General features: G+C 43.7%; 2 protein-coding genes and 1 long non-coding RNA gene across 4 annotated transcripts in view; 2 read left to right on the forward strand and 1 right to left on the reverse strand.

Moving 5' to 3' along the window:
* The first annotated feature begins 303 nt into the window (after positions 1-303).
* Positions 304-4,816, forward strand: ccne2 (cyclin E2). 2 transcript variants are annotated; one of them, XM_027002520.3, is made up of 11 exons: positions 304-385; positions 1,318-1,362; positions 1,459-1,537; positions 1,656-1,709; positions 2,069-2,214; positions 2,354-2,489; positions 2,592-2,738; positions 2,830-3,060; positions 3,163-3,274; positions 3,510-3,667; positions 3,751-4,816. In XM_027002520.3, exons 2-11 carry the CDS (start codon positions 1,349-1,351, stop codon positions 3,856-3,858), a joined length of 1,185 nt encoding a protein of 394 aa, XP_026858321.1. In that variant the 5' UTR covers positions 304-385; positions 1,318-1,348; the 3' UTR covers positions 3,859-4,816. The 2 variants fall into 2 exon arrangements, with proteins under 2 accessions (XP_026858321.1, XP_081553059.1); XM_081696933.1 differs by lacking the exon at positions 304-385 and having other exon boundaries at positions 1,343-1,362; positions 1,459-1,568.
* Positions 4,817-5,580: 764 nt separating this feature from the next.
* Positions 5,581-22,063, reverse strand: part of si:dkey-22o22.2 (neural-cadherin) — a 99,922-nt gene continuing 83,439 nt past the window's right edge. Inside the window, exons 19-33 of the mRNA XM_027003010.3 lie at positions 21,927-22,020; positions 20,064-20,248; positions 19,706-19,941; positions 18,521-18,798; positions 18,111-18,325; positions 16,808-16,935; positions 16,471-16,598; positions 14,561-14,684; positions 13,408-13,588; positions 12,929-13,092; positions 12,396-12,660; positions 10,006-10,186; positions 9,546-9,799; positions 8,433-8,590; positions 5,581-7,570 (exon numbers count right to left, since the gene is read on the reverse strand). Of these exons, the coding sequence (XP_026858811.3) occupies positions 7,100-7,570; positions 8,433-8,590; positions 9,546-9,799; positions 10,006-10,186; positions 12,396-12,660; positions 12,929-13,092; positions 13,408-13,588; positions 14,561-14,684; positions 16,471-16,598; positions 16,808-16,935; positions 18,111-18,325; positions 18,521-18,798; positions 19,706-19,941; positions 20,064-20,248; positions 21,927-22,020 (3,062 nt within the window). The 3' untranslated portion in view covers positions 5,581-7,099. The remainder of the gene's footprint in view (positions 7,571-8,432; positions 8,591-9,545; positions 9,800-10,005; positions 10,187-12,395; positions 12,661-12,928; positions 13,093-13,407; positions 13,589-14,560; positions 14,685-16,470; positions 16,599-16,807; positions 16,936-18,110; positions 18,326-18,520; positions 18,799-19,705; positions 19,942-20,063; positions 20,249-21,926; positions 22,021-22,063) is intronic.
* On the forward strand, positions 13,604-18,178 carry LOC145651196 (uncharacterized). Its single transcript, XR_014116980.1, has 3 exons — positions 13,604-14,786; positions 15,395-16,275; positions 16,463-18,178. It is a non-coding gene; the product is annotated as an uncharacterized LOC145651196 (long non-coding RNA).

Raw genomic sequence — 22,063 nt, forward strand, 5'->3', positions numbered from 1 at the left:
CGTTTCTTCAGTGGAAATACGTGGATTTGGTGGATTTGTTCTCTGGGCGCCAGAATCGTTTAACCGGGAAATAAGGAAAGCGCTCTTTTTGAAATAGTCAGCTTAACAAAGCCTGACTAGAGGAAACAGCAAGCAGACGGTCCGATTCGTTATTTTCAAAGCGAAAAAAATCTAAATCAATGGGAAACTATTTATGTTTACCACTTTAACAACATACATGTCACCTTAGTATGATTACTTTGAGCACAAAAGCACAGCGGTTCGGTACTTCAATTTGACACCTAAATTGGCCACGACACACTCATGCGCAGTAGGCATCGCTGTTCTACTTTATATAGATTGGCGCCGGCGCCAGCTGATGTCTATTCTTTCAGTCCTAGAGCTGGTAAGTAGCTCGTCTACTTGGATTTGTCTGAAATATTTATATTTATAATGCTCTTTTGTAATTGCAAACCACCAAAGGTTAGAAGGATGTTTAACAGTGTTGTTTATGGTTTGTTTCTTTTTTGTCGCATTATTGGCCGGTTTGCACGCCAGGAGAGGTTATGCACTAGCTGGCTGGCTGGCTAACTACCTGCCCAAACAGTTATGCAACTGTTATTAGCTAGCCAGTCGCTATGAATATGCCCGTTTTAAGGTGTTTGTTTAAAAGATTCTAGTGTGTTCACTTCGAATTAGGTATTTCATTTTTGAACCAGTTAGTTAACTATCTCTACCAAACCCGTCAGTCAGGTACGTGGCAAAGGTTTTGGGGTAGCTGGCTAGCGTTAGCTAGATAGCCAACCTGCTAAACTGTTGTTTTGGGATTCAGCAAGAACCCAAGTTGGGAAATAAATATACAGGTTTTATGTAACACAGACAAGAGTGCACATTGCAGATGCCTGCATCATATTGATCACAGAGAGCATATACTACACTGCGTAGTTTTGTTAGCTAGCGCTGTTAGGCGTTTTGCGTTCAGCACTATGATCCTCCCGCTTCAGATAAATTGGCGGGGAGTCGGCTTTCACAAACTCGGGATAAAGAAAAGCAAGTTAATATTAATGCCACTTGATGTTACGTGATTGTACCTTGGATTGCAAGTTAGATGAGCATCTACTTTTTATGCTTACTCGAAGTAAACCTCTGAAAATATTTGAAAGGCTTGTATGAAATACTGGCTAGCCTAATTTGATATCCTCACCTAGCAAGTAGCTGTTTAGCCAGTCGAGTTTTGGTGGTGGTTTCGTGCCCCCTTTGCTTGACCTAGTTCGCAATGAGAACAACATCGTGGTGGTAAAGAAGAATTGAGAGACTAACTTGTATTTTAATTTTCAGGAGTTTCATCAAATTTCATTGGGGGGGAAAAATGTCAAGACGCAGGTGAGAGAAGCGATGGATGCATGGTTCAATACCTGGTTAACATGATTTAAAAGCAACGAAGTTGCTTATTTTGCAGTCATTACTTTTTTTGTACAGTTGTCGAAATACGCTGCAAGAGAAGGATGCGAATGCACCAAATCAGAATACCCAATGTCCAAGGAAGAGGAAAGCCGAGGTAGCTAACTGGCTAGCTAGTGGCGTCTGAAGTAATGATTGCATGCATTTAATATCTAACATTAGCTGTACGTACCTTTCGTGTAGCATGCAATGCTAATTTTGTTATTGTCTTTCAGCATTGCAAAAAAACCATGACAGAAGCAGCCAAGAAACAAAGTTATGAAATTCAGGTGGGCGAAACGTACAAGCTTTTCTGACGAAGTTTCGAGGTTTTTATGCTTTCATGTATCTTGTGACCTCTACATCTGGTGTATTGTGCAAATTGTTGCTTAATGAGCGGCTGGTCAACGTCATGATCCCTCCCTCTTAACCCGCCTCTGCCCGCGAAATATTCAGCTTGCTTGAACAGTAGCAGTGTCTTTCTTTTTTTTTTTCTTTTTTTTGTCTTTTTTTTGGGGGGGCTCATGTTTTGCTTATGCTTTTGCATACATACCTTAGCCTAATTGTTGTAACTACTGTTCTTTGAGCTTAGTTAAGCTAGCCTGGTATGATTTCATTAAGGAAATATGAAATGGTTGCACTCTTACAGAACCGCTGGGTGGAAGGTGATGTTAGCCCTTGTGTACTTGTCGAGACTCCTCACAAAGAACTGGAAGAGACGAATAACTTGGCTGGTTTTAAACACTTCCGGTTCAAGAATCTTTTCATCAAGCCCTCTCCCTTGCCTGGTCTCAGGTATGACCTAGGGAAGACTGAAGGTCATTGGGGGGGGGGGGGGGTACTACCTTCCTTATTTCTGATTTTCTCTCTATTCAGTAGTTACCTCTTTGCTTTTAATTATGACTAGTGTAAATGTTGCATGTTCTCTCAACAGCTGGGCCAGCTCAGATGATGTATGGATCAAGATGCTGAACAAAGAGCTGAAGTATATTCATGACAAAAGTTTTATTCAGCAGCACCCAAGCTTGCAGCCCCAAATGAGATCAATCCTCCTTGACTGGCTTTTGGAGGTGTGTCAATGAGAGACCTTTGTTCCCAAGCAGCTGCTTGCCATTGGGGGGTGGTGTGTAAATAATGATTGGCAGTTATTAAATTTGCCTGTTTGTATTCAGGTCAGTGAAGTGTATACACTTCATCGTGAGACATTTTACCTGGCTCAAGACCTTTTTGATCGCTTCATGCTGACTCAAGAGGACATCAGCAAGAACCAGCTGCAGCTCATTGGCATTACCTCACTGTTCATTGCATCCAAAATGGAGGTAATGAAAGGAACGTGGTTGGCTGTATGGTGGGCTCTATATGACTAATGTGGCATGAGTAACCTGTTTGGCCTCTCCTTTTCAAAAACAGGAAATTTACCCACCAAAGCTTCAAGAGTTTGCCTATGTCACAGATGGTGCCTGCGATGATGATGAAATCCTTGAAATGGAACTTGTAATGCTGAAAGCATTAAACTGGCATCTTTGCCCAGAAACTGTAATTTCTTGGTTGAAACTTTATGTTCAAGTGGACTCCTTGAAGGAAGATCCAAATTTTCTTGTGCCTCAGTTTTCTCAGGAAACCTATATACAAATCACCCAGGTAAGTGTGAAATGTCCTGCCGTACTTGTACATTACTGGCCCCAGTGCAGTTTTTAAATTAACTTGATATCTGCTGGCTCAATTGACAATTTTCTTTTACAGTTGCTGGATCTTTGTATACTGGACATTAATTCATTAGATTACCAGTATGGGGTTTTGGCAGCAGCTGCATTTTGTCACTTTACCTCCTTTGAAACTGTGCAGAAAGTATCAGGTATGTGTCTAAGCTTCTGTAGCTACAAACTTTTCAAGCTTATTACAGTATTTCAATCAGGCTACAGTTGAAACCACGCAACTAGCCAATCATCCATTTGAGTAGTGGTACCATCTCTATAGTGCAGCACATGTGCACTTGTATGAATGCAGCATGTCCTGATGAAACCCAGTGCCTGCTTAATTTCCCTGCTGTTTCCACTGTTGAGAGCAATTGCTCATGTGCGTCGTTTCAGGTTTACCGTGGGACAGTATATCCAGCTGTGTGCGCTGGATGATGCCCTTTATGAGGACAGTGAAGGCATATGGCAAGCCCAGGCTAAAGGACTTTAAAAAGGTGGCGGTGGAAGACCGGCACAATATCCAGACACATGTAGACTACCTGACCATGTTGGTGAGTGTAGCTCTTATTTGAACTTAAAGCTGTTTGTGTATTGGCAATGGTCATCTTAGCGGAGTCTGTTTTTGGTTTTTCAGAATTATTCTCATCGGCAACAGCAAGACAGCTTGGACCGCTTGTCTCCGGTCTCTGTTGGAGGCCTGCTGACTCCACCCAAAAGCACAGAGAAGTCTGCCAATGCCTGAGAAGCTTGTGGACTTGTGTGCTTGCTGGTCCTCACCTCTACGTGGTCTGGTAGTCGCTGCCCCAAGAACACATTTTTCCCCTCCCCAGCACCACTCTTGTACACGAGTCATTTGGACTTTCAGGAATTCCAACTGGGCTTTTTGAACAAGTGTTGGAATGTGAAAGGACAGTATAGGCTGAGATGTAGTCGTGTTCATGCTTTGAAGAACAGTCATGTAAAAGGTGGGAGTATTACTTTTACAAGATGGTGTTTGAGGAAGTCACACGTGCCTTTCATCTTCCAATATACAATGTTTACAAGTATCTAAGCCCTGCCCAGAGCCATGGGCAGAGTTGTCTAAGGTTGCTGAGATTATGTGGGCTTTGGGTTGTTGGTTTTTAAAAAACAAAAAACAAAAAAACACTCCATATTTTAAGGAAAGATCTCTTCAGTGGTGCTCAGAACCTTGTGAAGCGGAAGTCATTCATCTTAATCTGTTACTGGAAACTATACTCTGCTCCAAGATGGTATGAATGGGTTATTCCATTAAAAAGCTGCATAGTTTTGTTCTTCCCCATTCCTTAGTGTATGTTTGTTTGGTGTGTGTGTTTGTTTTGTTTTTTTTTTAAACCATGTTTATTGAATGGCAAAATCAGCGCATATTTATTTCTTTGGTTTTGTTTTAAATTTATGCAATTTTCACATTGCAATGAATTTCACTTATTGCCAAAGGCAAATATTTAATGAAATGAGTGTTTGCTATTTATGAATTTGTATCTAAAATGAGATGCAGTATTGTACTGAGCCTTACTTTGTAGCATAGGTTAACATACTTTGAGACCTGGGAGCCAAATTCAGTGGTTGTCATCTGAGACTTTGTAAAGATAACCCTCTAAAAAAAAAATTTAACTTTGTACGTAATGTTTGTCTCCTTGTTTTCTTTTATGTGAACTATTAAAGTGTCTAGTTTGTTTTAATTAAAACAGTAGTTGTGCTTTTAAACTAGGCTAACTTCTATATATATCTATATATATATATATATATATATATATATATATATATATATATATATATATATATATATATAAAAATTCCCTTGTTTTCATGTGACATTTTGGTCTGTTCCACAACAGTCCAGAGTTGACCAATTGCCACAGCTACTTGTCCAGGTTGGTAATGTTCTTGCAGCCTCTTTTGTATCATCTTTTTAGGAACCGCAGTTTGAGGCCACAAAGGTGTTGGACTAATGTGAACACTCTGGTCTAAAAGATAAGTGTTCCTTTCATATTAAAGCTGTTAGTTGGCACCTCTGCTTGATGCTGGGGTGAGGTAGAGGAGAAATGAGCTGCTTTTTAGAATGCAGTGTGGATGGTTTTGGCGTGAGACTAAAATAGGCCTTCATTTCCTTTTTTTTTTTTTTTTTTTTTTTTTTTTTAATCTAAGCTGTGAAGGGAAAGTGGCAGAGACCTTAACCAAGCCTGTGTTTCTAGTTTGTTTTGGGGCTGCTCATAGGTGATTCTCCAACCTGGCAGCTGGAGTAGAACAGTAGGGGCTGGTTGCCCTCCTTACAAAGATACGTTTGTGCAAGTCCTGCAAGAGGGGATTTTCCACCCCCCCCCCCATATTTACCCTCACATCCAGCTATTAAGCCTAAGGTGTTCAATAAGCACTGCATATGAACATGCATGCAATACACAAAATATTGCATGTAATTAGCAGTTTAAGAAAGACTTAGAAATGATTTAAGAAAAACATATTTATTAAAATCCATATACAAAAAGGAATATTTGACAGATTGCTAGAAAACACATGTACATTATATACATGGCAGGTCATATGGCCTCACTAGCTGGTAGTGGGGACAGTATGGTAGCTGTGATGAGCAGAGAGTGGGATGCATGCACAGTATAGATATCCTGGTGAACACATGTGGCTGCTATGACCCTTGTCAGTCTGGGCTCTGGAGCAGGCCTGGCCTTGTAGGATACAAGTCCAGAACCTGGACTCTACCTGTAACTCCTATTGGGGCACTAGGAAACAGTAACACTACTCCCTTTATCTGGACTGGACTACTGGTCTCCTCTTAGTTTGAAAACAGTTAGTCACATGAGCTGGTTTTGTGATGACGTACATAAAATGAAACAGAGTTGGTACATTTCTTTGGTGTACAAACCCATACATTTAAGTACTGGGAACAAAAAAATTAAACATGTACATATTTATGAAACAAATAAGGTATAATACTGTTGACAATGGAAACAGGATTCATTTTTTATGCAAAATATAAATTGAGGACACTTTTGAGATCTAATATTCTCACCTGCACATCAACAAAAATAGAACAATTTTAATTTAGGTAATTCCAAACAGTTTTAAGCAATTACATATTTTTGTGATTGTATTTTTTCACATTTTTGAAACTGAACTCAAACACACTGCTTTTTTCCTGGCTGTGCATTCATCAGACTTTGTCAGTGACACAAACATGGCATCACCTTGATACAACAGATGTCAGAGGTGTCAGAAAAGACTGGCTTTACACAGCAACTCCCTTGTGGGGGAGAAAAGGAATGGCAAAAGTCTTACTGTGAAAGAAGCAAAAAGTAACACACTGAACACCCATGATAGGATTTATATCAGTGCAAAAATAACTTAATCACTATCACAAGCTCTTCTATTTTAAATAACGTAAAGTTGTGTATATTTGTCCAGCCGATTAAACTGCGTATGTCTTGCAGTGGCCAACATCACAAGCATCTCTGCAAGCATGTGCCTTTACACTTGGCAAATTGGCAGGTTGGGTGAAGTGAAAAGTGATTCATTCCTGGTGCTACAGCACTTTTTACTAGCATCAAATAAACTTCAAAACAGGCTTATGTCATGGCTGCTCATCTGCTTGGAATGAGTGTTTCTCTCCTCCTGGAGATAAAATGTGGCTCAACAGAACCCCAGTATAGAAAATGCCTCCCCATGTAAAACTGCACACTGCTAGTCTCTGGCTTTTCTCCCTGGGTAAAACATCTCTCAGGGTTAAAATAAATAGAGCACATGTAGCAGATCACACTGAGAAAGTTCAACAAATGACACACTTCTGTTAGCCAGTCCACAGTCTCCTCTTTTTTGGGGCAGTCTTACAAATGGAGAGACGGACTGCCACCAATCCTCAGAGCATGTCTGCCTTCTAAATTAAACTCAGTAAAGGATCTTAGAGCACAGACACAACAACGGCAAATTGGGTGTTCGCTGGCTGGCACATGGAGTCAGTGGAGCTGCTCGAAGCTTTGGCTGCCGTTCTGACTGGGCGTGGCGTCAGCGTAGGTTAAGCCCAGCTGTGACCTGTGGTAGAGATCACTTAGGCCCTTGAACTTGGGGCCCCAGGTGGGCAGCCATTCGTAGCAGAAGTCGTCCTCCGGGAAGGCCGAGCTCAGTGAGCTGAGGCTACCTGCGCCGGAACCTGTGCCCTCAGTGCAGTACACCTGGCAGGTATCCACAGGGAGGGCCAGGTTGTCGTGGTCCGCCTCCCAGATGATGCGTGCGACATAGTTCCTGAAGTCCATGGCACAGTGAGGAGCGGGGCCGGCTCCATGAGGGCAGGCTGGTGGGGCGCCCCCGGGGTGCACCTCCTCCTGGGAACCCTCAGAGGATTTGATGAGGGGGGCTGTGGTGCAAGATGAAGACTGGGACAGGCTGGAGCACAACGGCCTCTTCAGCTCCGTGATGTCATAGGCATTCTGGAGAGAGATAAAGACTGCAATGGTCAGGTCTGGAGACAGCAGCAGTAGGTAAAGTTCTGCATTGAAGTGAAGTACCTTAAAGGAATATTACAGCATTTTTGAACCTGATCTATACTGCATCTGTAGCCTATGGGTAATTACCACAGACAATCATTTCAACATATTTCCCTGTGCTTGAAAACTCAAAATACGCTTAAAACGGGAGACTAAGGGCAGGGGGCAAATAAATTCTGCTGACTTGTGAAAAATGTATGAACAGAAGGTGAGAGTGTTCTGGGGAAGGCTGGAGTGTTGAGAGCAGCAGAAAAATATGAGGAGAAAGACATATGTATAAGAAAAAACAGCATTCATGGAAAATAGAACTCAAAGCGGCATGCTGCATTTGGTAGTTCTATCTTTTCATCTGCAGAAGACTTAAGTATTAAAGTCCTGATTCAAGGTGTATAAACACACACACACACAGACACAAAATATATTAATACAATAATTATATAATATAGTACATAATATAATAGGAAACAAGGATGTTAATCTAGAATTTCTGTCAGTCCAACACCAAAATCTTAATGCATCTCACCTTGTGTCTTGTTACTATTATTATTGTTGTTTAACTTTTAAAAAATATTTAATATAAATTTTTATATTAACTGTCATTAATCTTAATTTATCTTGAAATAACTTCTTCTACAGCCATTATCTGGTCAATGTGCTTTATAGCCGATGCATTGCCCTTCAATTGACCTTGCATAAAACAAAATGACAATCTACTGCCCTCTAGTGGTAATCTTAAACACCGCTCAAATGAACTGAACATTAACTTCATCCCCAGTGTTCGCTTGCAGTGAAAGTAGCAGCGTACCTGGTCCTGCTCTCCCCCTCCCTCCTCGTTGTAGTTGAGAATATTCTCACGGACGTCCTCCCAGCTCTCATGCTCTGCCGGGATGTGATACACTCCTCGCTTCCGGAATTTATCCCTACTTCCCTTCTGGTTCCACACGGTAACTGCCACCAGCACAGCTACAGAGAGTGATGTGAGGGAGAGGTACATGTTAATGAGGAAGGAATAAAACAGATAGATGAAGGAGAAAGTGAGGGAAAGCACAAAGGAAAACCCAAAACTTCCAAATGAAATATCCTGTGACACTTTGCTTGCCTTGTCATCATACCTCCGCTGACTGAGCATATGTGTCTGCGTGCATGTACTCCACAGATCCTAGCATTGTATTTATATATCTACGTATTCACAGATTCCGTTGCATTGTCTGTAAACGTGTTGCTCTACAATTCAGGAAAGGAAAACCAGTAAAGGAGAAATGTGAAACACTGCCTCCTGCTGGTAATATTTCTGCCATTTATTGGCAAAGTCATTAACCAGTCATGAATACAAGACAAGTGTTGCATGATTCACTTTTTCTCACTTTGCTTGGAGTGCTGTGTTTGCCCTCTCACTGAAGCCTGAATGGGGAACTCTTTAAAGGTTGTGTGTGTCTGTGTTGGCATGTGTGTTGGCTTCATCTGATGTAGTTGATAAGGCTGGCAGGGAGCCCTCAATTCACACAATTGACACAATTCACACTATCAACTGTGTTTGCTTCCTCTGATGTGGTTGATAAGGCTGGCAGAGGGTCCTCGAAGGCACTGCCAACCTGTCAGAATACCAGTGCACCTGTCAGAGTGCACACATACAAACACAAATACATGTACACAAGTACAAAAACACACATACATACACACTTCCATGTGCATGCATACATGCATGTACACACACACACACACACACACACACACACACACACAGAGTCATAAGAAGCCAATCTATGAGAAATTCACCATTACTGCTGCTGAAGAATGGAGATACAGGCAGCTCATGCTGTTGCAATGACTCAAAATGGATGAGAAAGCATTACCACAAAATTCACAGTACATGCGTGTGTGTGTGTGTGTGTAATATATAAGGGTTTGAGCGAGCTACCGAAGAAGACAAGCAGGCACATGCTGATGGCGAGGATAGTGCTGGGGCTGAGGGTGGCCAGCCGTAGTGCTTTGGCTTGGCTCAACTCGCACCACTGGCCCCGGAAGCCTCGCGGGCACTGGCAGTGATAGCTTTTGGTGGAGTGTGCCAGGCAGGTGCCACCATTGTGGCATGTGGAGGAGCGGCACGGCGACGCTGCGCAGTGCACCAGCCCCGTCAGCTCGTCTGCCTCGGCCAGCTGGCCCGCCGGACACCTGCATCAACACACAGAGGGCACCAGTGCACAACAGGATGAAATCACTGTACTAAAGACCCAGTGCACTTCAACCACACCTTTTCAAATTCCATTCACCGTGGAATCCACACTATGAAGCATATCACAGGAAGCACAGTTTTGTGCTTTTCTCCTAGGGTTTTGTGGAGAGCAGGTTGGTGGGGGTGGAGGTGGGGTCCGACTCACCTGCACTCATACTTCCTCCACAGATCCACGCAATAGAGCGGGGCCTGGCATGGAGCCAAGCCACAGGCATCTGAGCGGCAGCCCGCCTCCACACTGCGCCGCTCCAGGACTGTAGCAAACTCAGTGCTCCGTCCGTCCAGAGGCAGGGAATGGCCATTCAGCCGGACATCACGCATGCAGCCTGCAGATCAGCCGCCACAAGCAACACACACCCACATACAAATGAGAAAGAGCGCCATACTCAGCACCTCACACAGACTAAAACCACACACACTTGTTAGTTTTTTGCAGTCACTAAGACCCAAAAACTGGTACTTGTAACATAATTTGGAAAACACTAATTCGTGTAGCCTATCTACCAACCTGGTACACTAAACTATAAACACATTCTCTTCCTTACACTCATTTAGCAAATTTAAAACACTTTTTACAAAACAATAAACAGTTCTCTATATTACATTCATCATTCAAAACTGAAAAACGTGTTTTTTTACCGTGCAAATGCCACACCCCTATAGCAATTAGTCAAACCCAGTTCTTACAGGTGAAAACACTTCTTACAAATCTTTAGAAATCTTCCTTATAAACAGGCCACAGGTTACATATCTTCAACTGTGGGAGGCTGAGCAGAGGGTCCAGCCTAATTGGAGCTGCTACCTTGTGGCAAACATCATCTGCACATTTCAAAATGAGACTAGGTAAGTAGGCTTATATTCAGTAGACCTATATACCATACTACTGAACTCACAGAACTGAACTTTGTATACTATTGTATTGCTGTAGTATAGTACCACATCAGTAGTTCCAGTAACTTAAGCAACATTTCATTTCATGCTGAAAAACAATTTTCATCATGTTTTTGCAGAGCTATAAGACTACCCTTTGCTCGAGGAAGAAGACAGCTGTTCATCCCAAGAAGAGATCATTGTAAACATGGTCAGAGCAGACAATAGCATATGTTTACGACAGCCACAAGAGCATATCAATACTGACAGTCACATTCAACATCCATTTGGTGAGTTTATCTGTACCGGGCCATCTTCTGAAAAGACATCAAGTATGCATGAAGCAGCTATACAGGGTACCGTTTCAGTGCAACTCTGATAGTGTGAAACAACTGTGCCATGAATATATGCAAGTATGCTATGCTATCCTCTCACTGGTACTTAATTAGCTTGTCCTGTGCAACATTATGACTACTTTATGCCTACTTCATAATGTCATACAATCCTGCAATGTTTGGTCTCAAAGAGAGTGATGGAGCTAGACGTTGGTGCAGTGGAACACACATTCCTTTACATTGATGAAGTTGGCTTCAACTTTGCCAAAACGAGGCACAGGAGAAGGAACATCATAAGACACCGTGCCATCCTCAGTGTCCCCGTGCAGCATGGTGGCAACATCAGAATGTGTGCAGCCATTAGGCAGAATGGAGTTATTCATCATCATGTAACTCACTGAACAAGTCATCTTTCTTGACACACTGCAGAACATATTCATTCCCCATTACCAGGGGATGTTCCAGAGCAGGCCATGCTTGTTATCGTCTGGGACGATTTAAGTTTCCCCCGGGTTGCTCAGGTACACGATCAGTTCATTGAACACCCACACTGATTTGTTGTGCTTCACCTGCCATCATACTCTCCATTCCTCAATCCTACTGAGGAGTTCTTTTTGTCATGGAGGTGGAAGGTCTATGATCGCCAAGCCCACTAATGTAAACCCCTTTTCCAGGTGATGGAGGAAACTAGTGGTGACATTGATGAGGGAGCATGCCAGGGGTGGATACGTCACTCCAGACGTTACTTAACCCATTGTCTGGACAGGAAGGGCATCACTTGTGATGTCAATAAGATCTTGAGGCCGGACCACAATAGTTTTTATAATTTTTTTCTAATTTTTCAGATTTTTTATGTTAGAGTTACAAGCCTATTTGATTGTTTTTGGTTTTTGAAATCCAAGTATTATAGTGTATATATAGCATTATGTAATAAAGTTAATTCAAAAACATCCCCTTGCAATAGTGTGCCCTGCACACTGAAACCTTAATCAGTGTGTAATTGTGTGTAGAGCTTGGATGCAAAAATAACATTTTGGCAAGAGTTGAAAGAGATTTGGATGAAGTGCTTGCTTTCTCCAAAAGTGTGAGACATTTTGTGTGTGTGGCTGCTGTGTGTTAAGTTTTGACAAAAGGAGGCATAGTTTCAGAAACTGGGTCTTAGTAACTACAAAAAAACTAATTAGAAGGAAATAAATTGGACCAAATTCAAATATACAAAGGAAGAGAGCGAGAGAGAGAGAGAGAGAGAGAGAGAGAAGGAGAAAGACAGATAAAGAGAGACAGAGGAAGAAGACGGAGACAGAGAGAGGTGGCAGAGACAGAGCCCCACCTTGGAAGTGGCCGTGTGTGTTGTGTGAGGTTCCGTGTGCAAGCAGTACGCTGGAGGGATGCACCACTATCTCCCGCTTGTGACCCAGGAGTGCCGTGACTTCTCGTGAGCCCCCACCCTGCTCCAGCTGCAGGGTGAACAGGTTGTCATGGCGATGGAGGCTGACTTGGACCCACTGGCCGTGGTCCACTCGTTGGCTATCCAGCTTAAGGGTGTGGTCTCCATCACCCAGGTTAGAGTTAACAGTCAGAAAGCCATCTACTATCTGAAAGAACATGGGGGTTTGTACATTAATGTCACTGGTGTGCGTGAAACAAGATTATGGCAAGTTGAAAATACCAACATATAACATGATACTCTGAAATCAAAAATTCTAAAATGTCGTTTCAGTGTGTTAGAGGCTTGTGTCTGTGCATGTGTATGTATGTGTGTGCAGGTTTTTATATGTGCATATATGTATGTGTATGTACATGTATGCATGTGTGTGTTTGTGCATATAAATGTGTGTATGTGTGTGTGTGCCCATCACTCACCTGCAGTATGATGAACTCCGAGTTGCGGGAACTCATGCTGAGCAGGCTGCCAGAGGAGGCGCGCGTCCGGAGGAGGAGCTGGGCCTGAGTGAGGCGTGGGCTGGCTCCCCCCCTCAACTGGTATCTCAGCACGCTATCCTTCTCGAAGGACCACTCAGGAAGAGCTAGAGTACAGAGTGGCACAGTGAGCACACACCCACACACACACACACCAGCCTTCCAGGAGACTACTGAACACAACACACATGCTGCACAGCCTTCCAGGCCAACTACTGAATGATAATTAATAACTTAGGCTTTTAAAAGTGATTTACTCTATGAGGTGAGTGAATTTTCAAGTACTTCCTAAATTGTTTTATAAAATTCAGAGTCACAGATATAACTCTTCAATCTAAAGAATTAAGACTATGCAGCACTAATATAATGACTCCCTGTATGCTTTATTCCAGCACACATGCGCTCAGGCAGAGCAGGCGCACCTTTGTCACACTTGTGTCCGCTGTATCCAGCATGGCAGTCACAGCTGAAAGAGCCCCACTCTCCTAGACACTTCCCATGGGGGCCACAGGAGGGCGCTCCCGCCGTAACACACACCCCATCCGTCAGGCTGCACCCAGGGGCACTGTTCTGACTCTCTGCAGGACTGCTTAGGTCATACACCTGACCAAGGACACAGACACACAGACACACACACAGACACACACACAGACACACACACAGACACACACACAGACACACACACAGACACACACACACACACACACACACACACACACACACACACACACACACACACACACACACACACACACACACACAAAGAGCCATAGGACTATGAAGAACCTCCATGACCTTTATTAATGTCTGTCATAGTTCAAATCCTGAGTCACCCAGACTAAAGAGCTAGTCTGATGGAGCAGCATATGACTTTTTGTAGTGAATGGAAAAAAGCAAACATAACATCTATATCAGCAATTAATCACATGATTTGTTTTGCTGCATTTTAAGGTACTGATGGTGGCTTTGCTGTCTCTGCCCAGCAGAGATTCAGACCCCTGCTGCTTCTGCATACCTCCAAAATCACTTTTCTTACAACTTGCTAAACTTTATATACACTTTATAATGCTTTATATTACATCTCAGTATTAGACTTTAACTAGATTTATATCTCAATGACATTAAATATGTCATATGCCATTACAAAATGTTACTAGTATGTGTCTGAGTTGGCACAGACACTCAATTCCATGATCCGTTTTCAGAATGACAGTCCAGAATTGCTCCCGATGTGTCGCAACCTTGTTCACATGACAAAAAATGTCTTTGGTGTCAGTAAACAGCAGGGTATCTTAGGCCCATGTGAAGGTGGGAAATGCCATAATCTCAGCACACTCCACCTACTCACACTGTAAGACTGGAAGCCATGCATTTCACAATTATCATGAAAAACCCAAAGAAGTGCACTGCTCAGGTCCTGAAGTGCACAGAGGCTCAGCTTGGCATAGGCTAGGCCTGTGCTGAGAAAGAGAGCACATGCTGCAGTCAGCAGCAGAGCGCCCAACCGAAGCCGGCTGCAGACCTCAAGGGGTGCACTGGGACAGAGACTCTGTAGGAGGGTGAGGATGTCCATACCTGGCTGTCCACCACCAGGTTTCTGATGCAGCCCACAAAGCCCCTGTAGTGAGGGTAGGTGCTGCGCAGTGGGTGGGCCTCCTTCACCCCACCCAGCTGCAGAGGCTGCTCCACATTCAGGAATCTAGATGGAGAAAAGCAGCACCAGATCAGCAGATCAGTATGGCTCAGCATGACACTGGCGACAGCATGCACATGACAACTGGCTTCAGGAACTTCAAATTCTGTGAGTTATTTTCAACATTTATGGACTGTTGCCTAGTTGCCTATAATAATCTCTAATTATATGAAACATCTTCTCATAATTACTTGTATAAACCTCTTTTAGAGATATTTTAGTGTATAGATATTCTTATATTATCCAGAGCATGCATTTACATTTTAAGCATTTTGCAGACACTCTTATCCAGAGAGACTTATAGTTGTGGTTGACATTATTGGCACCCTTGAATTTTAAGTACCTTCTATAAAATATCTCCTGAAATAAAATGTTTATTGAAACAGCTTGGGTGTATATTAAATTAACAAATGGAAAAGGTAGAAAAAAGTATACAAAAATTAAAACAATGAAAACATGATTATTGGCACCCTTTCTTCAATTTGAAACAAATGATAAAATCAGATTAACCTGTGATTAAGTAGAAATTATACTCACCTATCCCTACATTGTCAATACTTGACTTTGGCTTTGATGCTTCAAAAGGCAAGTTTTATTCTCTGTTGCTTGCTCACAATGGCAAAGCCAACGGCAAATTCTATTATCACCAGACACAAGTGTTCTAAAGCTTTCTGCAATTTCCTTTGGAATCAATAAAGTGTTATCTTATTTTATAGGGTACCAGACTACGTTCAAAGACCAAGTCATCCCTACTTCAATGGTTTGAAATGTTATCCAAAAGTCATGGAACAGTCCAGAACCTTTCAGGATGTAGTGGGAAGAAGAAACTTAATGACAGAGCCCTACAAAAACTGGTTTGAGATTTGGAAAGAAACCACACAGAACATCCAAAGAGCTTCAGCCTGAGCTAAAGTCCTCTGGGGTGATGGCTTCAACCTGTCCCCTGTGCCACACACTGAAGAAAGGGCTCTATGGGGGAAAGCAAAAAAGACCTGACTGCTTGAAGAAAGGCATGGAAAGGATTGACTGAACTTTGCCAGAACTTAGAGACAAACCACAATCCTTCTGGAAAAATGTCCTATGGACATATGAAACCAAAACAGAGATCTTTGGTAGTGCAGAGTAATGTTTTGTTTAATGATGACGAAATGTAGCCTGTAAGGAACTGATCCCCATTTCAACAGTGAAACACGGTGGAGGATCCATAATGATGGGCTGCTTTACTGCCTCCAGGACTTCAGGAGGCCTTGAACATGTTACAGGAATAATGAAACCAGAGAATCAAGACATTTTTGAATGAAATATGCACCCATGTGTAAAAAGCTTGGTTTGGGTAGGATAAACTATCCTCCTGCAGCAGGATAAAGACTCAAAGCACGCATCCAAATGTACACAGGGATGGTTACGAAGGAACATTGGACTGATAAACTGGCCATCAATGAGCTGAAAGTCTTGAGAGAGATGCTATTTGGTAAAAGGACCCCTGCACATACTCACAAGTTAAAAGACTATCACTGGAAGAATGGGACAAACTTTTGATGGGCACAAAGCTCACACGGCTATAGATATCATCTGGAGCCTGTCATTGTTGCCAAAGGTATGCAACCAAATATTTTATAATATTTAAATATTTAAACATTTTTTAAATATCCTAAAGATACACCATTCATGTATCATTCATGTATCATCTGTTTATCTCTGCAGATACTGGCCTTCACATGCAAAACAATCAAGGGTGCCAATAACATTGACTGTATATACTGTACATTTTTTTTAAATCCTAGACATCTACCTCTCGCTGCCTGGAGTGTCTGCAGACACCTTGCACACTGACTGGTCTGTCTCAAAGACCTCCACTCCCAGTCCTTCAACCTCATTCACCATGGCTCCAGAGCAGCGGTCCAGAATCAGCTGTACTTCCTGCAAATAAACACATACACAATGCACTTACAGAGCAAGGACAAAAATGCAAAGAATCCAGTGCATTTAACCTTTGAATAAGGTTATGTTCTTAGAATTTGCTCTATGACAGCCTCCCAGCTAAACTGGAGAGATGATGCATTGGCTGGAGCAGAGTGCCGGAGCTCTGTGGGTTTTGTGGAAGAGGTGGGCACTGAGGCAGCCCCCACCTTCCCGTCACTGATGATGTCAAGGTGGTGCCAGCGGCGGTCTGTGACGGAGGTTAGGGCAGGAAGCTGCAGAGTGAGAGTGCCAGAGCCGTGATTAACACTCAGCAATGGAACACCATTCTTCAGCTCTGCACAGAGACACACACACACACACACACACACACACACACACACACACACACACACACACACAGTGAGAGAGATTGTGTCATTGTGACATCATGTCATTGAGAGAGAGGGAGGGAGGGAGGTAGAGACACCATGTTAGTGTGACATCATGTCAGAGAGAGAGAGAGAGAGAGAGAGAGAGAGAGAGATATCATGTTAGTGTGACATCATGTCACAGACAGAGGGGGAGGGAGAGAGAGATACCATGTTATTGTGACATCATGTCAGAGAGTGACACAGAGAGAGAGAGAGAGAGAGAGAGAGAGAGAGAGAGACAGACAGACAGACAGACTAAGAGAGAGAGACAGACAGACAGAGTGAGAGAGAGAGAGAGGGAGGGAGGGGGCAGAGAGAGACAGACAACATGGCTTTGTCCTCAGAAATCTGTGTTTATGATGAAAGTGTTTTATCATACTAACTACACCTACATATTGTAACATTCATGACCTTATTCTCTTATATGCCAGTGGGTTTACAATTCTCGATGCACTCATGCAGTTTTTACATCACACACTGATGGCAAATGGAACATCCCAAACCAATCTTAGCTTGACCATGGCCTCTGGTCTCTGCACTGACCCCTGGTGGCCAAAAATACTGCAATCAATTTGTGGTCAAGTTCAATTTTCTGCCTTTAACCTGGAGAGCAGAGAGCCAGCTCAATAATTGCACAACTATGGGCAACACGTAACAAACTGATGAGCTAAGCTTGCTTAAGGCCAGCGCAGGTTCTCTTCATTCAGACAGGATGGATCAGACAGCAGTGGGGAGGGCCGGCCCTTTGCCAAGGGTCAGCCTCAGCCCTGGACATATTCAGCACCAGATGCTTCCCTTCAGACCCATTCATCACTAATGTCTTCACCCTTCACCCTGTCTGCTGGCATCCATCGATTTGGCTTCTGCAGTTAATTGCAGAGAGCAATTAATTTCTTGCCTGGGCAATGTAAAAATCTTAAATCATTATGGCATCGATCTAATGTGGCGTTTTTCATTATGGGGCCAATGCTTCCCTGCTTTTCCTGCTATCTTGATGTGACTGGAGCACCATCAGACCCAGCAGAGAACGAGGCGAACCCAGCACCATCAGACCCAGAAGAGGACCAGTGCAGAGCCTCACCGACTGTGTGTCACGTACCAAGCGCAAGGAAGTCCTCCAGCTCCCCGGGCCGTGCTGGGCTGAGGGGGCCACTGTAGAGCAGCAGGCCACTGGCTGCCTCTGTGATGAACTCCAGAGAGATATGGCTCTGGAAACAAGGTCTTATAGGAGGGAACCAGGCGTAGCCGTCGCCCAGGAACGTGTGCTTGGTCTGCTGGCACTCTGGCCCATCGAACATTGGTGGACACTTGCACCTACAAGAAGGTGGGATTACACAAACATGCTACATTTCCAGTTCTCTTGCTGCAAGCGTTTAAAAAAGCAGATACCTTGAACCCATCCAAATCTCTGAAGTACTGAAGAATTTCCATGATTATTTCCAATTTCCAAGAAATCATGTCATGATAGAACTATTTCCATACTTTTTGTGATGCAGCATGCTTTGGTACCTGTAGCCCATGTCGCTGTCCATGCAGCTGCCCCCGTTCAGGCAGGGGCCATAAGGATAGGTGGAGCAGGAAAGGTGCTTGCTCTCTCGGGCCTGGCACCCACACTGGGCGCTTGCTGTGGCTGAGAGGGACACCAGGGAGACACTGCCACTGTTCAGTATAGAAGGGGTGTCGCTGAACACCACCTTGCTGGAGCAGCCCCCTGTGTGGCTGCAGTCTGTGTAGGCACACTCATTCACCCCCACCTGCAGAATGGTCACACCCAGGGCTGACTCCAACTGAGTGAGGGAGAAAGAGAAAGCATCATACTGCATCATACAGCAAATGTTCATGAAAGGTCTAATGTTGCAGTGAAAAGTTATAGTTGAGTGACAGTGAGAACTGAGATCATAAAGTTATGAGTGACTTTCTATTTGTTTGACTGAGTATGTGTGTATGATTGCATAAGTGTGTGTGTGTGATTGTGAGTGTAAGAATGGGCTGAAGTCCATGTTCAAGAGCAGTTCTTCACATTCTTTACAAGCATTTGTAAAGCTGTCAGAGCAGGTTCCAGCATCTTGTATAAGCATCAGCCATTGGAGACAGACAACTTCCCACAGTCTGTGAAGTGCTTCAACTAATATGCATGATTTACAGAGTCATTTGTGCTCTCCCTCCATCCCTCCATCCATCTCTCTGCAGCTCAGTGGCCATGGTCACAGCCTGCTGTGTCATATCTTACATGGCCATAAGCAGAATGCCCCACCTGTATGTGTGTAATGTATTGGGCACAGTGTCCTCATGTTAGGCATGATCTCCATCCGCGTACGTGTACAGTGTGTCAGGCACGATGTTCCTGTGTGAACGTGTAGAATGTGTTAAGTGTAATATCCCTGTGCACTCATATATAACGTTAAGCGTGCTATCTGCAGTCTTGTCTCTGAGAGGAACAGCAGATGTGAATACAAACTGTACAGCTGTATGTGTGTATGAGCGTGTGTGTGTATGTGTGTGTGTGTGTGTGTGTGTGTGTGTGTGTGTGTGTGTGTATGGGTAGGCTTAAGTTTTAGATTTAGCTCGAGGCATAACATTATTTGGCTCCAATAATAAACACACCATAGGAAATATCCCACACACACTAGTACTAAAAGGCTGTGCATGTTTGTGTGTGTGTGTAAGTGTGTGTGTGTATGTGTGTGTTGTCACCTTGGCCTTGTATTTTGTTACGTCGCCATGCAGTTTCTCAGCCTTGTAGTAGTGCGAGCCGTGGGCAGCGAACCACAGGTTGAGGTGCTGCTGGCTGGCCTGTCTGCTGTCTGCCAGGCTGAACACATGCACCTTCTCCAGCTCTGTCTGCACGACCTCTGAGAGCAGGTGGAGCAGGCGCTGGTAGCGTGACTCCTCGCCGGCTGGTGCCCGCAGGAGCTCCTCCGCCGTCAGGTCTGCACGCAAAACACACACCACCACTCAGGCCTACACATGGACTCATAGACAGTGGCTACCGAAGGAAGGCATAACAGTGAACATGTGGTGAAGTGGTCCACTGGGTGACTGAGTGACTCACTGGAGAAGCGCAGCGAGCCAGCGTTGAGCACGGCCTCCTCCTTCAGCTCCCTGACTGTAACCTGCACCGTGGAGGTTACGTCAGGCCAGCTCCTGTCAGCCACACATACCTGCAGGCTGTACGTGCCGGCGGGGGTACCGGCCCTGATGCTCAGCTGCCCAGAGCTTGGGTTCAGAATAAACTGTCTGTGAGACAGAGAAAAAGGAAGTGAAAGCATTTATGTTAAAGGTGCAGAGCTTAAAAATAACAGCAAACTAAACAAAATAGACATGTACAATTTTACTCGGACAATAATCACAAGACATCATAATAATTGAACATATCAAAGGAACTAAACTACTTGAAGAGGCTTGCATCTTGGTCTAGAGCTTCCATCATGCAGGACAGCCATCCAGCTTGGTGCTGGCTAGTCACTCCTGTTAGCCTGTTAGGCCTTGTCCCTCTTTCACTCTCTCTCTAGCACAACAAACACATCCAATTATGGTGTACTGGGAGATGCTTGACCACTGGGTCACGGTGGGCGCTGTGTCTCCAGCGCCACCCTCCGTGTCTCATTCCAGCACTCCAGTGAGAGACAGACGCTGTCAGCCCACACGAGCTGCGCAGAGGCCAGACTGAGACGCAGCAGGGCCAGGATGACAGCAGGACGGCGTGTCACCGCTGGGGCAAAGTGAAAGCCATTTGACTGCAGCATGCGGAGCTGCTTCACTAAGCTCCTCTGACACTGTAACAAACAGCTGGGGAAAAAACCCACATTTTTACAGAAGATTTTCATGAAAATTAAAGCACTAGCAGTAGCCACGGTAACAGAGAAGACCACTGTACCAAGGGGTACAAGGGGTTAGTTATTAAGAGAAGATAACCAGCACTGTTAAGAGCAAGTAACTAGTGCACAAACAACATGCTCAAATACATTTCAGTTTCTATGAAAATCTCTCAAACAGCTGAAAAACATTTTTGTCTCAATTTAATATTGTGTTTGAATTTACAAGAGTCATTGACATTTTGTATTACATTTTGATAAATGATGAAATAAAAACAGTCCTTCGTAGCCTCAGACTCTGGATCTTATTGTTCCTCTAACAGTCCTCTATGAGCACCTACAGCAGGACACATGAAGTACCGCAGCTCCAGACAGCGTGCACCAAGGACGACAACCTGGCACTGACTGCTGTTCAAATTACATTTTAAAAGGTGCAATCATGTTCCCATAACAGCAATTGTGTTCCATGTCGCTGATGACCTTCAGCACTGGTGCCAAATTAGGTAATTAAGTGTCCAGTAAGCAACTGAAACACTGTCCAGGTCGAAGAGATGCTGCGTGTGCCAAAAGTCATGTCACCAGCCTCTGCTAAATTGCTAAAGTATTAATGTGCTAATTATCCTAATTAACAAGGGCAAATACTTGGCAGAGCATCTGGAAGAAGCTGCTTTAGGAGAAAACGCTGTTTGAAAGCACAAGCATCAGTCAAGGAGTCAGAATGTGACGTTCATTACTGGTGTATACTGATGCCCATTTTTCCTCAGTTCTTTTTGAAAAGAGTCATGCCTGTCACGAGGCTTGTGTGAAGCACTTCACTATTCCACGTGCTGCTCATTAGAGCGTCCGCCACACATCAGCGTTGCTGTAACACCAGAATCAATGCCTCACTTCACAGTGAATTCTGAATCTCATTTTTGATGAACTATTAAAAGCATCCAACACATGAGGTGTTGGAGCTAATATAATACAATACTTTCTCTCTCTCTCTCCTTCTCTCACTTTCTTGCTCTCTCTCTGTCCTTTGTTTTCATCACCTTCTTTATTAAGTGGCAGCTGCCACAGAAGGGTTTTAACAAAACTTCAATAAAAGATCAAAGTACCTAGGGGGATTGCCTTCGAATTTGTAAACCTTTTCACTCCAGTCGTCAAGGTCAGGTGACTGCACTTGTCCAAGTACAGTTGTGGGGAGAGTACCTGCAGACAAAAATACATAATGAAGTAATAGAGAAGACACCTC

The sequence above is a fragment of the Electrophorus electricus genome, chromosome 14 (assembly GCF_041902795.1).
Source record: "Electrophorus electricus isolate QZ-2024a chromosome 14, ASM4190279v1, whole genome shotgun sequence".
Taxonomy (NCBI): Eukaryota; Metazoa; Chordata; class Actinopteri; order Gymnotiformes; family Gymnotidae; genus Electrophorus; species Electrophorus electricus.